This window comes from Rhea americana, unplaced genomic scaffold (genome assembly GCF_003343005.1).
Source record: "Rhea americana isolate MKP2758 unplaced genomic scaffold, rheAme1 scaffold_10, whole genome shotgun sequence".
Classification (NCBI taxonomy): domain Eukaryota; kingdom Metazoa; phylum Chordata; class Aves; order Rheiformes; family Rheidae; genus Rhea; species Rhea americana.
Window position 1 is genome coordinate 4,392,038 of NW_028185039.1, and position 15,305 is coordinate 4,407,342.

Sequence of the window (15,305 nt, forward strand, 5' to 3'; positions counted from 1 at the left end):
AGGAGGATGTATTTCCAAGGAAWTTTTTCGGCGTCATCCGAGGAATTTGGCAGTTTCTTAAGTGGGATGTTTCCCAGCCTTACATACGGAATTTATTTTCCTGCAATGGAGAATTTAAAATGATGTTATTATGCAGGGGTGAAGAGGGAATGACTTTTTTAGGTTTATTTATATGTATTTTGTTTTGGGGGAAATTTCCATAAATTCTACAGTCAAGGTACGAGCTCCCTGGAAACAGAGCAATCTCTCTTCTGTCTCTCCCAAAATCCAGAAAACTGACACTGCAGATCCATCCCTGCCATAGCCTGGGAGGTTGCTCCAGGTTGCACAGAGCCAGTTCTACTTATTTCAGGGTAAAAGCCAAGCTTAATTCTGGCCCTGCAACCTCTGTTTTGAGGAGATTAGACATGCTTCTAAGCAAGCTATGCAGAAAGTTAGCGAAGAAGCTATGCTTTTGCAGGATATGCACCCACCCTGGCAGGAGAAAAAGATACAGTTGATTTGTGAAGCACTTCAGAAATGAGATGGAAAGAAAGACAGACCACCACCACTGGGGAAGATGTTGATTCTAAAAGGCATGGCAGATGCTGCAACAGTCAAACAGAACTATAGGGTCTCTGTATGTAAGGTGACACCCAACGATACCCACAGGCATAGCTCAGAGAATTTTTGTCCATCTCAAAATGATCAGAATTAGGGGATTTTTTAAAAGGAAATGCAATTAATCTCCATCTAATTTTTAGACTATTGACTCATTAACGCAACTTTAAAATGTTTACAGCCTAAAACAATGCGATCTTGCTGCATTTTGTAAACTAGCACATACATGCAATTCTCTGCAGTTAACTGTAAACAGGTCAAACACCACCTTTCTTCCCTCCACTTTTTTGCTTAGGTCCATGTTATAGGACAGTATAATATGTAAATCACTTAAACAGCTATAATTGACATACAGAAGAACCAAAATATAAGATAGGATTAGTAGCCAGTTTCCAATCAAGTATGAGAATACTGTATCTGTTCTTACATAAAGAATTCATTCATTTGTGGAGAAAGTGGGGGGGAACAGTTTGAATAGATGCCATTTAGCACTTACATCTCTAAAATAACTTYGAGGTTACCATGCAAGTACTGTATTCAGGATGTGGCAGGATGGATTGATTCTTTTACTGCGGATGTTTTAGTATGTTGTTCAGATAGACTAAGAGTCAACCAAGTTCAGACTTGCTGAAGTAAGATTTATGAATCTTTAAGGATGATCTAGATAAAGGCTTAAAAAAAGTAACAAAGGATTAACTGCAAAGATGGAGAATATTCCGGAGTACAAAACAAAGGGATTCTGAATGACTATTTTTCCTGTCATTTACAGATTTTTTTTTTTGAACTCATTGTGATTTGTTTTTTGAATTATCTAATGATTATTGTAACCCTGGACCAAAAGCCTGGGAATTTCTCACTTTGAAGCAGACCAGCATCATTTTATTAAGTGACCAGATGCACAATCAGTTCACACACCCATTACGTATCTGTTGTTCAGAAAAGTAAAAAGCATCTAAAAAGTACATATTGAATGTTAAAAGATCAGATTTAATACTTAGATTTACAGCAAGAACTTTGCAAATATCTAGAATGTATCTACTCAAGAATAACTCAAATCAAAATTACAAGACAGAGCATGTTTTTATATGCCACCATTTCTCTCCTACTCTGTTTAGTCCCCTCTCTGAAATCAGAACGTTCTCTCCAATTCAAGCCTCCTTTGAAGTTCACCATTCCTCCTGCAGTAGAAGCATGTTCCTGTGTCTGAGGGACTAAGTGAGCTTCTTAAAAATACCTGTATTAGCAATAAATTCAAAAATACCTAAATTCAAACACAGCTTATGATAGCAACGATGAGCCTATTAATTTAATTCTATTTAACAATCTAATGCCCAAACAACTTGATTTATTAGTGAACCATTTTTGGCACTCAGGCAACTCCAAAGCTCACTGACTTTTTAAAAGAAAGAATCATCTTTAAAGATGATTTTTAAAGGCCAACCTCAATATTAAAGGGTTGTGGCATATTAGCATAAAAGCCTGCCTTGCTGCTGAAGACCATCTGGTGCCTGAGTTGTCTGAAAAATTTTCAATTCAGTACTTGTAACATTCCTAATTCAAACCAAATCCCACCCTCCACAAAAAGTCTTCTCCCTCCCTTCCCCACCAAAAAAGTGAAGAGAGTTATAAAAAGGAAAAAGAAAACAGCTACAAACTGGGAAAGAGCCTTATGGCTCACATATATTAGAAAAGTTTATTACTATAGACAACAATCATTATGATATGAGTTGTGACCTACTTAAATTACAGACATTTGGGCCAGTAAGACACAAGTTTATTTCTGGATTCCAACATGTAAGTTTTTTTAAAGCATGATACTGAAAATAAGAAAGAAATAGAGATGGACCACCACACGTTGAAAGAGTTATCCTCCGGCAACAACGCAGGAACAGCTCTCCTGAGGACATAACAAAGGCTCTGTGTGTTCTCGCATAGTGGAGCCAAGAAATCTGCCCACGCTGAAGGTGTTCTTCCCTACTTCAGAAGACAGCATTAATTAAATGTCGGTAAACAGGATCTCTAATAAGTTCCATCCTTCTGGCGGTTTATTTTTGACACCGTAAACATTTGCACAATAGGATAGCGTTGTCAGTGAGGACTAGAATCCTTGCAGTAACTCAAGTGGCAATGGCCTGGAAAAAAAGATTTAATTTAAACAAACTTAAGGCTTTATTTAGCTTAAACACAAACAAAAAAAACCCTGTAATTATTTACCATTTTCCCCCAACCAAAAAAGAGCTATTCAAAGTTGACAGAATTCTTAAAAGAAAAAAAAAAGAGGCAGTATCAATATTTAAGTGATTTTTCTAGTCAGCTACATCAGTCTTCTACCGTATGTTCTGTAGAAAGCCAGAAGCTATGACACCTACAGCTGTTCTGCCATTTAACATCTGATGAGCTTGTGTTCTTTTTAACAGAGTTATATTTGGCTTCAGACAGAGCTGTAAAATGATAGCTCTCCATTGACCTCTCTCCACTCAGTCCTATCGCAGCCTTCTCCGAAGCGCTCTGCTCATCGCCTCGCGACCGCAGTGCTGATGTGCCAGCGACAGGAGGTGGGCAGGCTGTTTCGGTCATGGCAGCAGCAGCATCTCCTGCAGCAGCAGCGCAGCTCCCAGCAGCAATGCCAAAACTCCAGATCTTCGCATTTTACTGCTTCTCCTTCCACATAGGAAGTCCTGTCTCACATTGGCCTGTCCATGGGTTGGCAACAACTGGGTCTCAGGGCCATGTTTTTAACTCCTCTTGCATACCTAAAAGCATTATTTCATCAAGTCATTTGATTTTTCGATTTAATAGATGTCCCAGCTGATCAGGACAGATGCACCAAAACCCAAAATTCACATCAAGCAAAGTATCAGCTTGTTCYCTCTCTCTCTCTATTTATGAAGAGGGAATATCTGTCAACTTTCCTGTTTACAATCTGAAACAGTTTCCCCAGACTGGTGACAAGGGCATTCAAGGGGAGAGCAAAAAATCTAGGTTCTGATTCTGCCCTCAAAATTGCTTGTGCTTTTTATCAAATGACTGCAGAATTCAAGAGGAATAAGGATCATCTTCCTGTCAGACAAAACTGTTATGCTTTGTGCTGATCTCAGTTTGTGTCAGATGTGCTCCAAGGACACCCACTGATCTGGCTCCTCCACAGTCTTACGGATCACCCAGTGGCTTTAGGTGAAAGAAGTGCTGAAATGCCTTTTGGTTTTTCTATGGTTAGAAATGCATTTGCAGATTTTAGGTGGCTGCCTCTGCAAACACTCTGCCTAAACACACCTTACGTGCTTGAATGCTTCCTTATGGCTGAACCTAAATTTCTCCTGAGAACAGAGAACAAATTTTAGGCTCAGGTTGCCATGGAGTACAATGGACATTGAAAAATAACAAAATACTCAGAAAGGAAATAAAATGTATTAACAATTTAGAGGCGATGTTTCAAATCATGCAACTCATGGCAGGATTGTATTTTTAGCAGTGTGAGGAGATGGGCAAAGCAAGGTTGTAGGCAGAATTACTAGACCAACTAGCACAAAAGGAAAAAAATTGTACAGTTTTGGTCATGTRAGCCCTTCCTCGGGCACATAAGTTTCCTCCACTCTACAAATCAGGGAAACAAAAGCTAACTATCTCTGTCTACTAGACTTGCTTTACTCTGTAAGACACCTTTGCCAATTAAAGAATGCCACCTAAATGTCCCAAGACAGTTTTTCATAGCAACTAAAGTAATATTTCAAGCAGAATAAAACCTGATCTTAGTTTTGATTCCTAAAGGCGCTTTTTAACAGTTGCCAAAATTGCATATGACATGCTTGTAACAACTGGCAATACAGGTTAAACTACCCTTTAAATAGAGATTAGACACAGGTCCAAGGAATTTGTTCTCTACAAGTAATGCTTCATGTTTTGCAAGAGACTGACATACAGCTTAACTACATAGAACCTGTCTTCCAAAACAGCCACCATGTAGTTTCCTAGTAGACTAATATTTTAAGCCTCCACTTTAAACARTGCAAATGTTTCATGCAAATTAATGTTTCTTCCTCTGCAGTGATAATTTTTAGAAGTAGGCATTTACTCATTGTTCCTATCACAACAAAAGCATTAAAATCAAAGAAGAGGAAGTCAAGAGAGCACACTCAGAAGTTATCCTAAAGTTATACCGTTATCCCTTTTGCCAAAGCAAATGGTTGTTTTAGAAACCTGCCGAATTTAAACCTGGTTTATTTGGGCAATTAACAGGAGCCATCTACGTTGCAAAAACACCTTCTCCCTCCACCAACCTCATCACAAAACAGCATCTACAAAAATAGACTGTAAAAGAGTCTGGAGACTTTTTCAGATAGAATATGAGAAGACAGACTACTCATGAACAGTTAAATGTGCACTTTAGTGAGATAAAAATATGACTTTATCTTAACAGCAGAGCTTAGTCCTTTCTGTACAAGTGGGACTATTCTTAAAAAGCAATCAGATGTTATAGTTCTCCAAAGAGCGTATCTGTTAACATATGTTTATACAGTTGTTATACTGACATTCTGAGACAGAATTCTCTCTAATTTTAGATTCAATATAAACAGGCAAGAAACGCTCCATCTTTATTGCTAACTTCATCTTACTGAATGCACACTTACAGAAAGTACTTACTTCTGATTACATTGGACCTTAGTCAGAGTTCAGTTTGAAAAAACARCAGCAGCAACTACTACTTCGAGCAGTAACTTTACTCCCTTTATTCCACTCTCCATACATTAAAATTCAGGGTGCTTTTTTGTAATTGCTGAAAGATTCAAAACAGTCCACTGAAAGAATCTGAGACCACATGAGAACTTCCTGGCCAGTCAATCTTTTCAAGTTTCCTGTACAATCTTGTTGCCTAGTTTTAAAATTGAATTAAGTGTGGGTTTAAAAAACAAAGTGAAACATGCTTCTTCCCACACAAGTTTTTACAATGAAGAACTGCATCATTAACACATGAATTTAGGGGCATGATTCGTTTCAGAACGGAATTCAACCTAAGGAAAAAAGCGACTTCTTTCTTCACTCTTGTGACTCCTCTTCCCCCACTGTGCTACGCCTACAGCACTGCTTTCAGCAGCAGGCCCCGAAGGTGCAGTGCATTTTCTCCTTTACATAGAGCAGGCATCAGAATCCTCCTCTACTGTGGCAGCTCAGGGGCTGACACTTCCACTACCGCACTGATCGCAGGAATAAAGCTGCTATGTATGCTTTTTTTTTTTTTCCTTTAAAAAAAAAAGGCAGAATTGCAGCATTAAGAGGTACCTCCATTTTTCACAAGAGAAGACTACGTATTAAAGCAAAAGCTTTGGCGAGGCAAGCTGTAGCAATACTTAGAAGTCAAACAAATCACCTGCCTCACCCATATGGAAATCAGGGTGAATCTCTTTTTTTAATGTATACAAACATTTTATCATGGAAAGCAAGCAGCTTTATTGAGACTTTGTAATAATATCARTGTCTTTGTCCATCAATTTAAAAAGTGGAAAGAGAACCTAGATTTACTGCTGAAGCACACCGAAAAAGCAATTTGTCCCATTCTGTTATTTTGATCCCATACTCGTTCCTTAAAAATGTAACTAAATTACATGGTGGGGAGAAGGGGAAACAGGTAGAAGGGGAAGCAAGCAAGCTTCAGATCCAGGTCTAYGGATAATGCCACAGAAAAACAGGGTCCCCGAGTATAGACTTTGTCATCAACACCAAATAAATTAAGAAACAAAGTGCAGAACTCCATAAAACTAAAATGTCACTCAGCTTTTCAATATAGAGCTGCTAAGAAGAGTTACCTTAGTGGAAGTGCTCCCTTTCAAAAACAGAACCATTCCSCTTTTCATGGATTTTGTTTCGTAATATTTAAGATAACTGGTACTAATTTTTTTTTGTGAGCCTGAGTGTTTCTTGGGACTACCCGTACTTTTATTTAGCAGCCCCCGAGTAATGYGTAATTCTATGCCACAAGGTTCTGAAGATCCTATAGATTATCTATAGGGGCATCTACAAAAAGAGTTGTCCATTGTGGAAAACCAAAATCATTCTTCAGTGTTCCACTCTGCGATATCAGTTTTGTTCCTTTAAAACATATTTGGTGCTTGTGAAGAATTTTCAGAATCCCCGAGGAACTCATCCTGCTGCAAATGAGCAAGACTCATGCTTCTGATCCCATGAGATAAGTTAGAAAAACTGTCTCTTGTTGGAAGCCAGAATGTAGAAGTCCTCTGTTTATTTTCACAATGGTGACAGAACTTTCTTTTCAGGATATACCACCACAGCCAGTCACTTCAGGGTGGTCTAGGAAGATAACTCAGGTTCTGCTCTGTAGATACGGCCAACATGCATCAGCTGGAGAAATACTGTTTAAAATTCAGGCACTTTTCAGTAAGAACCACACAGACACTGTCTGTTTACTTCCTACAAATCACTATTCCCCAACAGCCACTCCAATAGTTCAAAGCCAAGCACAAACCTGTGACCTGCAGATGAATATTATGGGTGAGAATGAAGAACTCCCGGTCTCCCGATGGAATGGCAGGAAGGCTTTCTATCAGCAGTGAAGGTAACAGGTTATTTACTTTCTATCATAGGTGCCCCAGCACCTATTTCTGTACTCATCTGTCTTAAAAGAAGCCACACTGCCCTTCCCACATTATCACCAGCAGAAAATACTGCTTCTCCAGCGTGACATAGACTGCCAAGAGCTGGAAGTGGTCACTAGCAACAAGAAAACTTGAGCTTCCAAAACTTCCAAAAATTGGGAAGTTGGCTCAGTGATGAGTGTTACAAAGCTAAACTACTTGGCTTTACTACCTATGAACATCGCCATTTGATTAAGTTCTTGGAAATACCAAGCTCAAAAGACAGCTCAGCCCTATTGATGCAGTGCCCAAATATCTGCACAAAGAATTGCTCATGGTCAAATTCAAGGTCTAGTGCGAGCTGTCTTCAACTTGACAAATATTTAAACATAGCAATGGATTATTAATCATTACACCTTGAGAGACTGCCATCCTTAATAATGCCAGTGTGCTTTGTAATTTGTATACATGCCACAGAATTGCAGCTACCACAAGGCTCTTGGGTAGCAGCCAACTGTTGCATATCACACTACATCGCATGGATAGGAAATGCTGGCATCTGATATTGCAGTAAATCCCCGGGAGGCTTTTGATGTCTACAGAGGGGAGCACTTAATTCTTCTAAAGGACCCAGACATAATAAACCAAGTGTATCTTGCTCAAAGAAAGGAATTGGACCTTGCATGCTCTGGAATTTTGAACCTCTAAATCTTAGCAGCTAGTGTTTCTTATTTGATTAGCCTATCCAACAGCCAGACTATCACAAATTACTTTTCCTTAGGCAYCTGAAAGAGCCTGAACTCTTGTAATCAGCTCTAATTACAAGATTTATAAACATGTACAAGATAGTGCATCAAGTATGACACATTCATAATAGGAAGAAATGAAGAGCTTCATTCTGAGAAAGGACATACCCTACGACTATTATTTCATTACYGATTCCTAAGGAACCAGGCAAATAAGTGCTTTGCCAGTCAAAGTTTCTAGTTTGTTTCCCTCGCTCCTTGAAAGAGGCACATCCCTGCACAGATCCTTTTCTTGGCCATATCTCCATTTTCTTCAGGTCTGTGTGTATCTCAATGAGTCAGAGACTGGAGGAAGAAAAGGGAGTTTGAGAAGGGTGGCAGCAGCACACAAAAGGAGATTGCAGTAACATTACCACGGATTACCATTTAGCTACCAATAAAAGGAGTCTCCGCCCACTACTAATTTGTAGGCACTGCAGAAATATTAAATAATTATAAATCATTATTATTGCAGTAAACTTATTTTAAAATGTTATAAATTGTTTATAAATAATTTATAAGCTATTTATGATCACTTATAATTTTTCCTATATTGCTTTGGACAAAAAATAAAAACAGCCTCAGCACTGTTGTTCCATGATACTACAAATACAGTTTTCTATTTGATTCTAAAATAGATAGCAATATTTCACCTTAGAGGTTAATATTCCTCCCCATCTATGAATCACTCTAGTTACCTTCTTCTGAAATACACAGCTATCAATACTGCTGGAAAAGATTACTACAACAAAAAGGACAAGCATCCCTGCATAAGTTGTAATCCTACAGACTGTGTTTCAGCAAGCAAGAAAAGTTAGTTCTGTCTACTTTRTTTCAAAATTAGCAAGAAAAAAGTTGGAACAATTTGAACTGTTGTGAGGTACCTATAAAAATGTAGGTCAGACTTCAAAGTTTGGCCTACTGATCATCTTTGCTTCGGCAAAAGTACAAATGGAGTTTACATAATGCTGCCCATATGTAAGCAGTGGCTGGAAACTAAACAGTGCAAATGTTTCTAATAAGTCATTAATGGGAATCCATTTTTCTCATTTCAGACAACTTTAAATCCTTTTTTATGGTACATATTATTGAATCCTTACTTTTAACACCCATATATTTAAGTGAATCCTGTATTAATCTCACCACTGTATTGTGTCAACAAGCATCTATAATCAGCTCCATGGTAACTAAAATAAATAAATACAAATAAAAAACAATCATTACTACTAGCAAAATATAAACTGTTCCTGAAGCCACAAAGTCATTGCAAGGTACCTTTTCTACAATTTATACTGTCAATAAGGCATATCTAGAAGCAWATACTTCTTGGAGTATGGATGGAAGGAAAACAAAACATACATCAGCGCCCACTGAATATAATTTAATTCTGTAGTAACCATATAGGTTGCTGTGAAGGAAATAACTTTTTTTTTTTGCTTAAGGTATTCAAAATACCTGAAACTCGAGCAACTTGGTAAAAGCATCTACTACCAGCAAAATATAGAAGAAATTGTAGTTATTTTTTTCCTCTCTGTTTGGTAAAATAAACGGTAATAAGAAATAAACGGAAATTACATTTGTGTGTGCGTGTGTATGTACATATGTGTGTGTACTATATATAATATACATATATATATAGCACTTTACTGCTAGTCTTCATGACAGAAACTCCTGTAAGCATTATCTCTATTTTATGAGGAAATTGAGGTATTACCATAATAACTTTCCAAAATCCAAGGTGACAGATGTTAGATCTAAAAAGAAAATACAAGTAACTGGCTTCAAGATGCATCCTCAGTAAATTAGGTGTTTCTTACCTAATTCTTTAACACTAAGAGTTTGATGAATTCAACAGGATTTGATACATAAACTGATAGTTTTGTACCTTCACACACTAAAGAGAAAGCAAAATGCTCACGTAACAGAAGCAGTGTTAATTCAGATTTGTTAAAAAGCAAATATAAAAAACACCAGTTCCTCTATGGACCAAAAGCATGAGCAGATCTCTCATCTCTGCTCTGGTAGGCTTTAATAGCCAGGCTGACACAGCTCGCTCTCACGACATTCTTCCTACACATAAAATAGTTCCATATGTTTAGATGTTGAGTGGTTGAGCAAGCACAAAATTAGTTCTGTTACAAGAATGCCTTCCTATTAGCTTTTCTTGAGCCTTAAGGCCTGCTCACTTACAGACCCCAAACACAATGGCAGGTCTCAGCTTTGTCAGATTGTTATATCCACTCGAAAGACACGCGCAATCGTGAACTCCAACGGAAATGTTAGCTTTACGGGTGGCACTGACACTCCCAATCCGGGCACACCTAGTAACAGACTACTTTTGCTGAAGTATTCATATTATTATGTTTCTAGATCTTTTGCTGGTGCTTAACTAGCACTTTGGTTTTTTTATGGCACTGGGAGCAACTCTAAAAACACAAGTACTTTTAGCAGCATTTACACTTCAGAGCAGGTTCTTAATCCCCTAGGTRTCCAGATCAGTGAAACATCACAGAGCACCACCTTTCCTTCCTCGCTCACACACCTGGGCCCTCTATCWAAAGGAGAGTATATGCTGGAAAATGATATTTAAGAACCTAATTTTAACACCTCAGATTTTCATGATGGTTTTGCAGATTGCTTTTTAGCAGTCACTCCTTCTAGGGCATGGGACAGAATTCTTCACTCCCTGTATTATCACCCCATCCCTCTTCTATAGTCTCAGCACAGAATCCAAAGAGGTCAATGAAAAGCAAACAACTTCTACTGCAGTCCCTACATGAGGTGGTGCAAACACCATTAGGAAAAAATAATTTTATATAATTGCTTCCTATCACATCCTCTCTTTCTCTACTGGTAAGAACAGGGAGAAGCATGATGTGGTTTATATACAAATATATAGTACAGTGCTTAACTGTACTTATGTGCTTAATGACCACCAGAACTCCTTTGCAGGTAGTTTTTGAAAAGCCAGCTATCCATAAACCCCCAAAAGCCCAAACCTGAAGAACTACTTCTAGTGGATAGCAGAATGATTGCTTGCTCTCTACCTCAATTCCTCCACAGAAGAGTGCTGTGTTACCAGGTTCTCAGTACTGGCCCTGAAGGGCAGAAGTGATAATATGCCATACTGATTTTTACATATCATATCATACTTTTTCATCAGACAACTGCATTTTGAACAACACTGCTAGCTGGAATAGAAGTTTGTATCTAGTGCTAAGTTCTTGATCCTTTATTTTGAAATACTGATTCATTACAGATTTTTCAAGTACCTTCATGTGGTCTTGGGATTATTTCATATACAGCCAGAACTCCAAGTAGAGAAAAATATTTTAGTTGAGGTATGGTTTCAGGCTCAGCAGGARCTGGAAATCACTGCTTGATCATAGCACTAATGATCCCTCATAAACTGATCCCAACAAAGCAACAGCTCCTGTGGGAACAGCAGAGCAAACTTCCTCAGGAAGACCTGGCTCAGACAGAAGAATAACACTGAACAGCAATAATCTGCCATGTAGTATTAGCCAGCTTATTCCTCGGGAGGTGAAAGTTAGCGCCCTTATTGGGAACAGCCTCTTGGGTATAGTTTACTCTATGAAAAACCCATAAAACCATTTACACATAAACCTTTGGAAGATACATGGCAAGCCCGCATTTGTGAACAGAGCAGAGACAGTTGAAAATAAGTAGCATGTTGTAGATTCACAACTTACTATCATTACTGTTGCTGCACAGCATGATGTACAAGGTAGTTTAAATGAAAACTGTTATTGTTAACACAAGTGACCTCAATATTTATGTCAGAGAGGCGAGATGAAACAAGAAGCTCTATTCAACACTAATCTCACCCAAGTCAACATTGTTGGACATACGCACCATGGCTGTAAGTTTATGCTATATACCTTGTTGTGATGTACATAACATAGGGGAATATGATAAATATTTACTTTAAAAATATATACAATTTAATAAATAAGATAAGATTTAGCAGCCTTAAATTCTGCCATYTATATTGACTTAATGACTGCTCTTATAAAAAGCACTGATCTCCCTTGAAAGCATTCTAAATTTTCAACCTCCCCTACATGTACAACTTTTGGCATGTCTAATTTCAACTGTGCATACTATTCACGCTCTTTTACCTACAAAAATGTTGAGCACTGAAGCTGGAATAATTTATATCCCCCTCTCCTCAYACTGAAGAAAAAAAAATCATTAGAGACCTTCCCACACAAAATGGAACATACGGAGACAAAACTATAAGCTTTTAAAGTTCATTGCAAAAGAAGTGTACAGATATAATAGCAAAATTCTTTACTACTGAAAACAATAGGAGTTTGGGCATTGGCTTAAATTAAAGCCAGCTCTGTCCTTATTTCCTGCACAGAATACTGGTTTGGGAAGAAAAGACTGTCAATATAAGAATACTGAGAAGTYACTGGTTTCCAGATCTGACTTTGCAGAGCTCTGTATGCATAACTAAACCTCACTGAGACCTCTCTGAAAAATAAATCCATYTACTTTTCAGCTTTTCCTTATAAAGATATATGAAATACATTGAAGCAAATTAACAAACAATTCTTAGAAAACTACAAAAGGAAAAAGCGTCAGCTGGAGACTTGAAACTAGATCCACAAAGGTGGAGTTCCTCTCTGGTCTAAAGAGAGTTAAGCACCTGAAACCTTCAAGGATCTCATTTGCTCTTAATTACAATGCTGGAGACAAATTTTTATAGCCAACATCTTTTAAATGACTACAAAACTTTTTATGAGAATGAAATTTAGGAGAAGAATCACCCCTCCCCCAATCCATTTTCCCAGAACATAAGCTTCTTTAAGAAAAAATACAATCTATATTTTAAAAGAAAAGGAAGAAAAAGCATTTAAGCAGCTATTTTATTTGGCTATCTAATTTAGCAGAAAATCATCATTACCACTGGAATAAGATGCACATATTGTTTAGCATTCAGCATATCAGAATAGATCTTTTTTTCCTGAAAACATAAGCCCAGGTTTCCAATCTTAATGGCTGTAAACAGCTCCGAGTGAGCCAATGCAGTGCTTTCTTCCCAGATTTGCCAAGACCTCTGCTCTATGCGATTCTCAAGCAGCTGCAGTATTGAGAAGACCAGGCTGTTTCATGCTGCTTTTCAAAACCCTGAAGACAACAGCCAAGGGGAGAAACTGCAATACTCTTTCTCCTTGGTACTAAGCTTACTTGTAGAAGCAGAATCTAGAATTATACCCATAGGAGAGGGATCTAAAAAACACAGAGGTTAAGCAAACAAAAAGTTTCTTTCACCAGCTGAAAGCAGGATGTTGCAAAAAAATGCTATGACTTAGGGGTACATATGAAAGTTGGAGAGTTTGAACATGATCCAAGTATTGCAGTCGGCCAAGAGTCCCTGAATCCTGCTAGCAGCTGGGAGTGGGTTTCCACCAGGGCAGCGTCTTCCTACAGTGCACTTCCCCATGGCATGCCCTGGGTAATGAATAGCAGTCATAAAAGCATTTATCTCATAATTCGATACTACAGTGTTTGTGACAGGAAGTCCTTGATTGAATGGGCATCTTAGCACTTCCTTTCTTTGCAATGAGGGTGAAAGGCTCATCTTAGAAGGTCTAAGTACTAAAAATATACATTTATACATGCTTTTAGRCAGAAATCTTGTGAAGTCTGATGTATTCCACATCAATAAAAAAAAAAATCTACAGAACAGTCATTAAGGAAGCATAACAACAGCTCTCCTTTAAGATTTTTATCAAGTCAACAGTTTCTTTGGCTCCACAACACAAGGGAAAAAACCTTAAGTCTGTCAAAACATTATCTGAATGGTCAAGTCCTTTAGAAAAATCCATATAGATTTCACGTTTGCCAAGTTTCAAGCTAATTAAAAGTAAAACTGTTGTCTGCATGTAAAGCAATATAGGATAGAAACGGCTGCCAACCTTTAAGTAATCATCTGTCAAGTAACTAAGAACTAATGATTTCTAGGTTTAATATCTGAATTTTTGTATTATGAATAGATATTAAACATTTTTCTTTAACACTTATTTTAATGCACTGTGCTTAGTTCTCAAAAGACCTTTTTCCATCAGTGATTTCTTCCAAATACTTTTTGTTGTCTCATTCCCATATGAGCAGAGWGTGCAACATCTTACTCATTGCACAGGAATTATTAACACGATGAAGGATTTAAGAAAGATGTACTTAAATATTTAAAATGAAGATTATTTTATTTGACTTTCATCCCCTAAGGAAGGGCTCATTACCACAGCACTGCTGCTAGGTGGAACTATAAGAGGAAAGAACAAGCTATTTTATATAGCCACAGGCAGTAAGATCATCACTACTAGCTATAGGAAGAACGTGAAGTCACCAAGCGAGCTCCTGAATGCTGCACTTGGGGAAGGAAATTGTCTTGTTCCTCTCCTTTGGAYCATTTAGGAAAAGCCAGATTCTAGAATAGGCAACTAGAAGCAATTCAAGCATATGAACATGAAGGACAATCTGGTCACTGGGAAGCCCAGTCATCAACCCCCAAGAGCCGACATATTTCTAATGCTCTATTTCATCAAAATAAAGGACACATGACCTGTTTGAATCAGGTTTACCCTCTCCTGTGCACAGAGCACTCAGCATGAAAGATGTAAGATAAAAGAAGTCATCTTTGCAAGAATTTGGGACAGAAACCTTTATCCTAACACCATTTTTCTCTATTCTGTACCTGGGGCTTGCTTAGAAACTAGAAGTTTATGAAAGGGTGGTTAAGTTAGCTCCATCTGTTTCTGGTAAGAAGGGCTTCCCTCCCCAACATGGCAATCTAGGCTTCTCTGGGATGCAAGATCAAAGAACAACCATCCTYCGATTACCAGGCCCTACACAACTCAACAGAACATGTGCGTCCTTATCAAGGGGCTGAAATGAATTAGTAATACAAACAATTACATCATTAGTGAAAAGGCAGATGTACAAATCCTTGCTCTTTTAATGAAAACAACATTATATTCTCAAATAAAAAACATATGTGGTCGAGGCTTAAAAGCTGATAAAAATCAGCATGCAGGAAATATTCTAGGAAAAAAAAAAGAGGGAGAACAAGATCCAAAGCTCCCTGCAACAAAGGAAATGCCAAGAGAAAAGGAAAGRGTCAAGATCTGCAACAAACTAAGCGAAGAGGCCGGCTGAAGTCTCTGTCCAAGGTGACCAACCCCCGGGAGASGGGCGCGGACGCTCCCCGGGCCCTCGCGCTCCGCACACCGCCGACGGGGACCGCCCGCTCCCGCTGCGGCCCCAGGGGCCGGGCTGCGCGGCGCCCACCGGCCCCTCCGCC

General features: G+C 38.3%; 1 protein-coding gene and 1 long non-coding RNA gene across 2 annotated transcripts in view; both read right to left on the reverse strand.

The window, feature by feature from the left end:
* Nucleotides 1-15,305, reverse strand: part of MOSMO (modulator of smoothened) — a 31,494-nt gene that overhangs the window by 15,841 nt on the left and 348 nt on the right. The window contains exon 2 of the mRNA XM_085302046.1: nt 10,909-10,916. Within this exon, the coding sequence (XP_085158172.1) occupies nt 10,909-10,916 (8 nt within the window). The remainder of the gene's footprint in view (nt 1-10,908; nt 10,917-15,305) is intronic.
* On the reverse strand, nt 2,256-4,221 carry LOC146601647 (uncharacterized). The gene is made up of 2 exons (XR_014895494.1): nt 2,932-4,221; nt 2,256-2,732 (listed from the first exon to the last, which is right to left on the reverse strand). It is a non-coding gene; the product is annotated as an uncharacterized LOC146601647 (long non-coding RNA).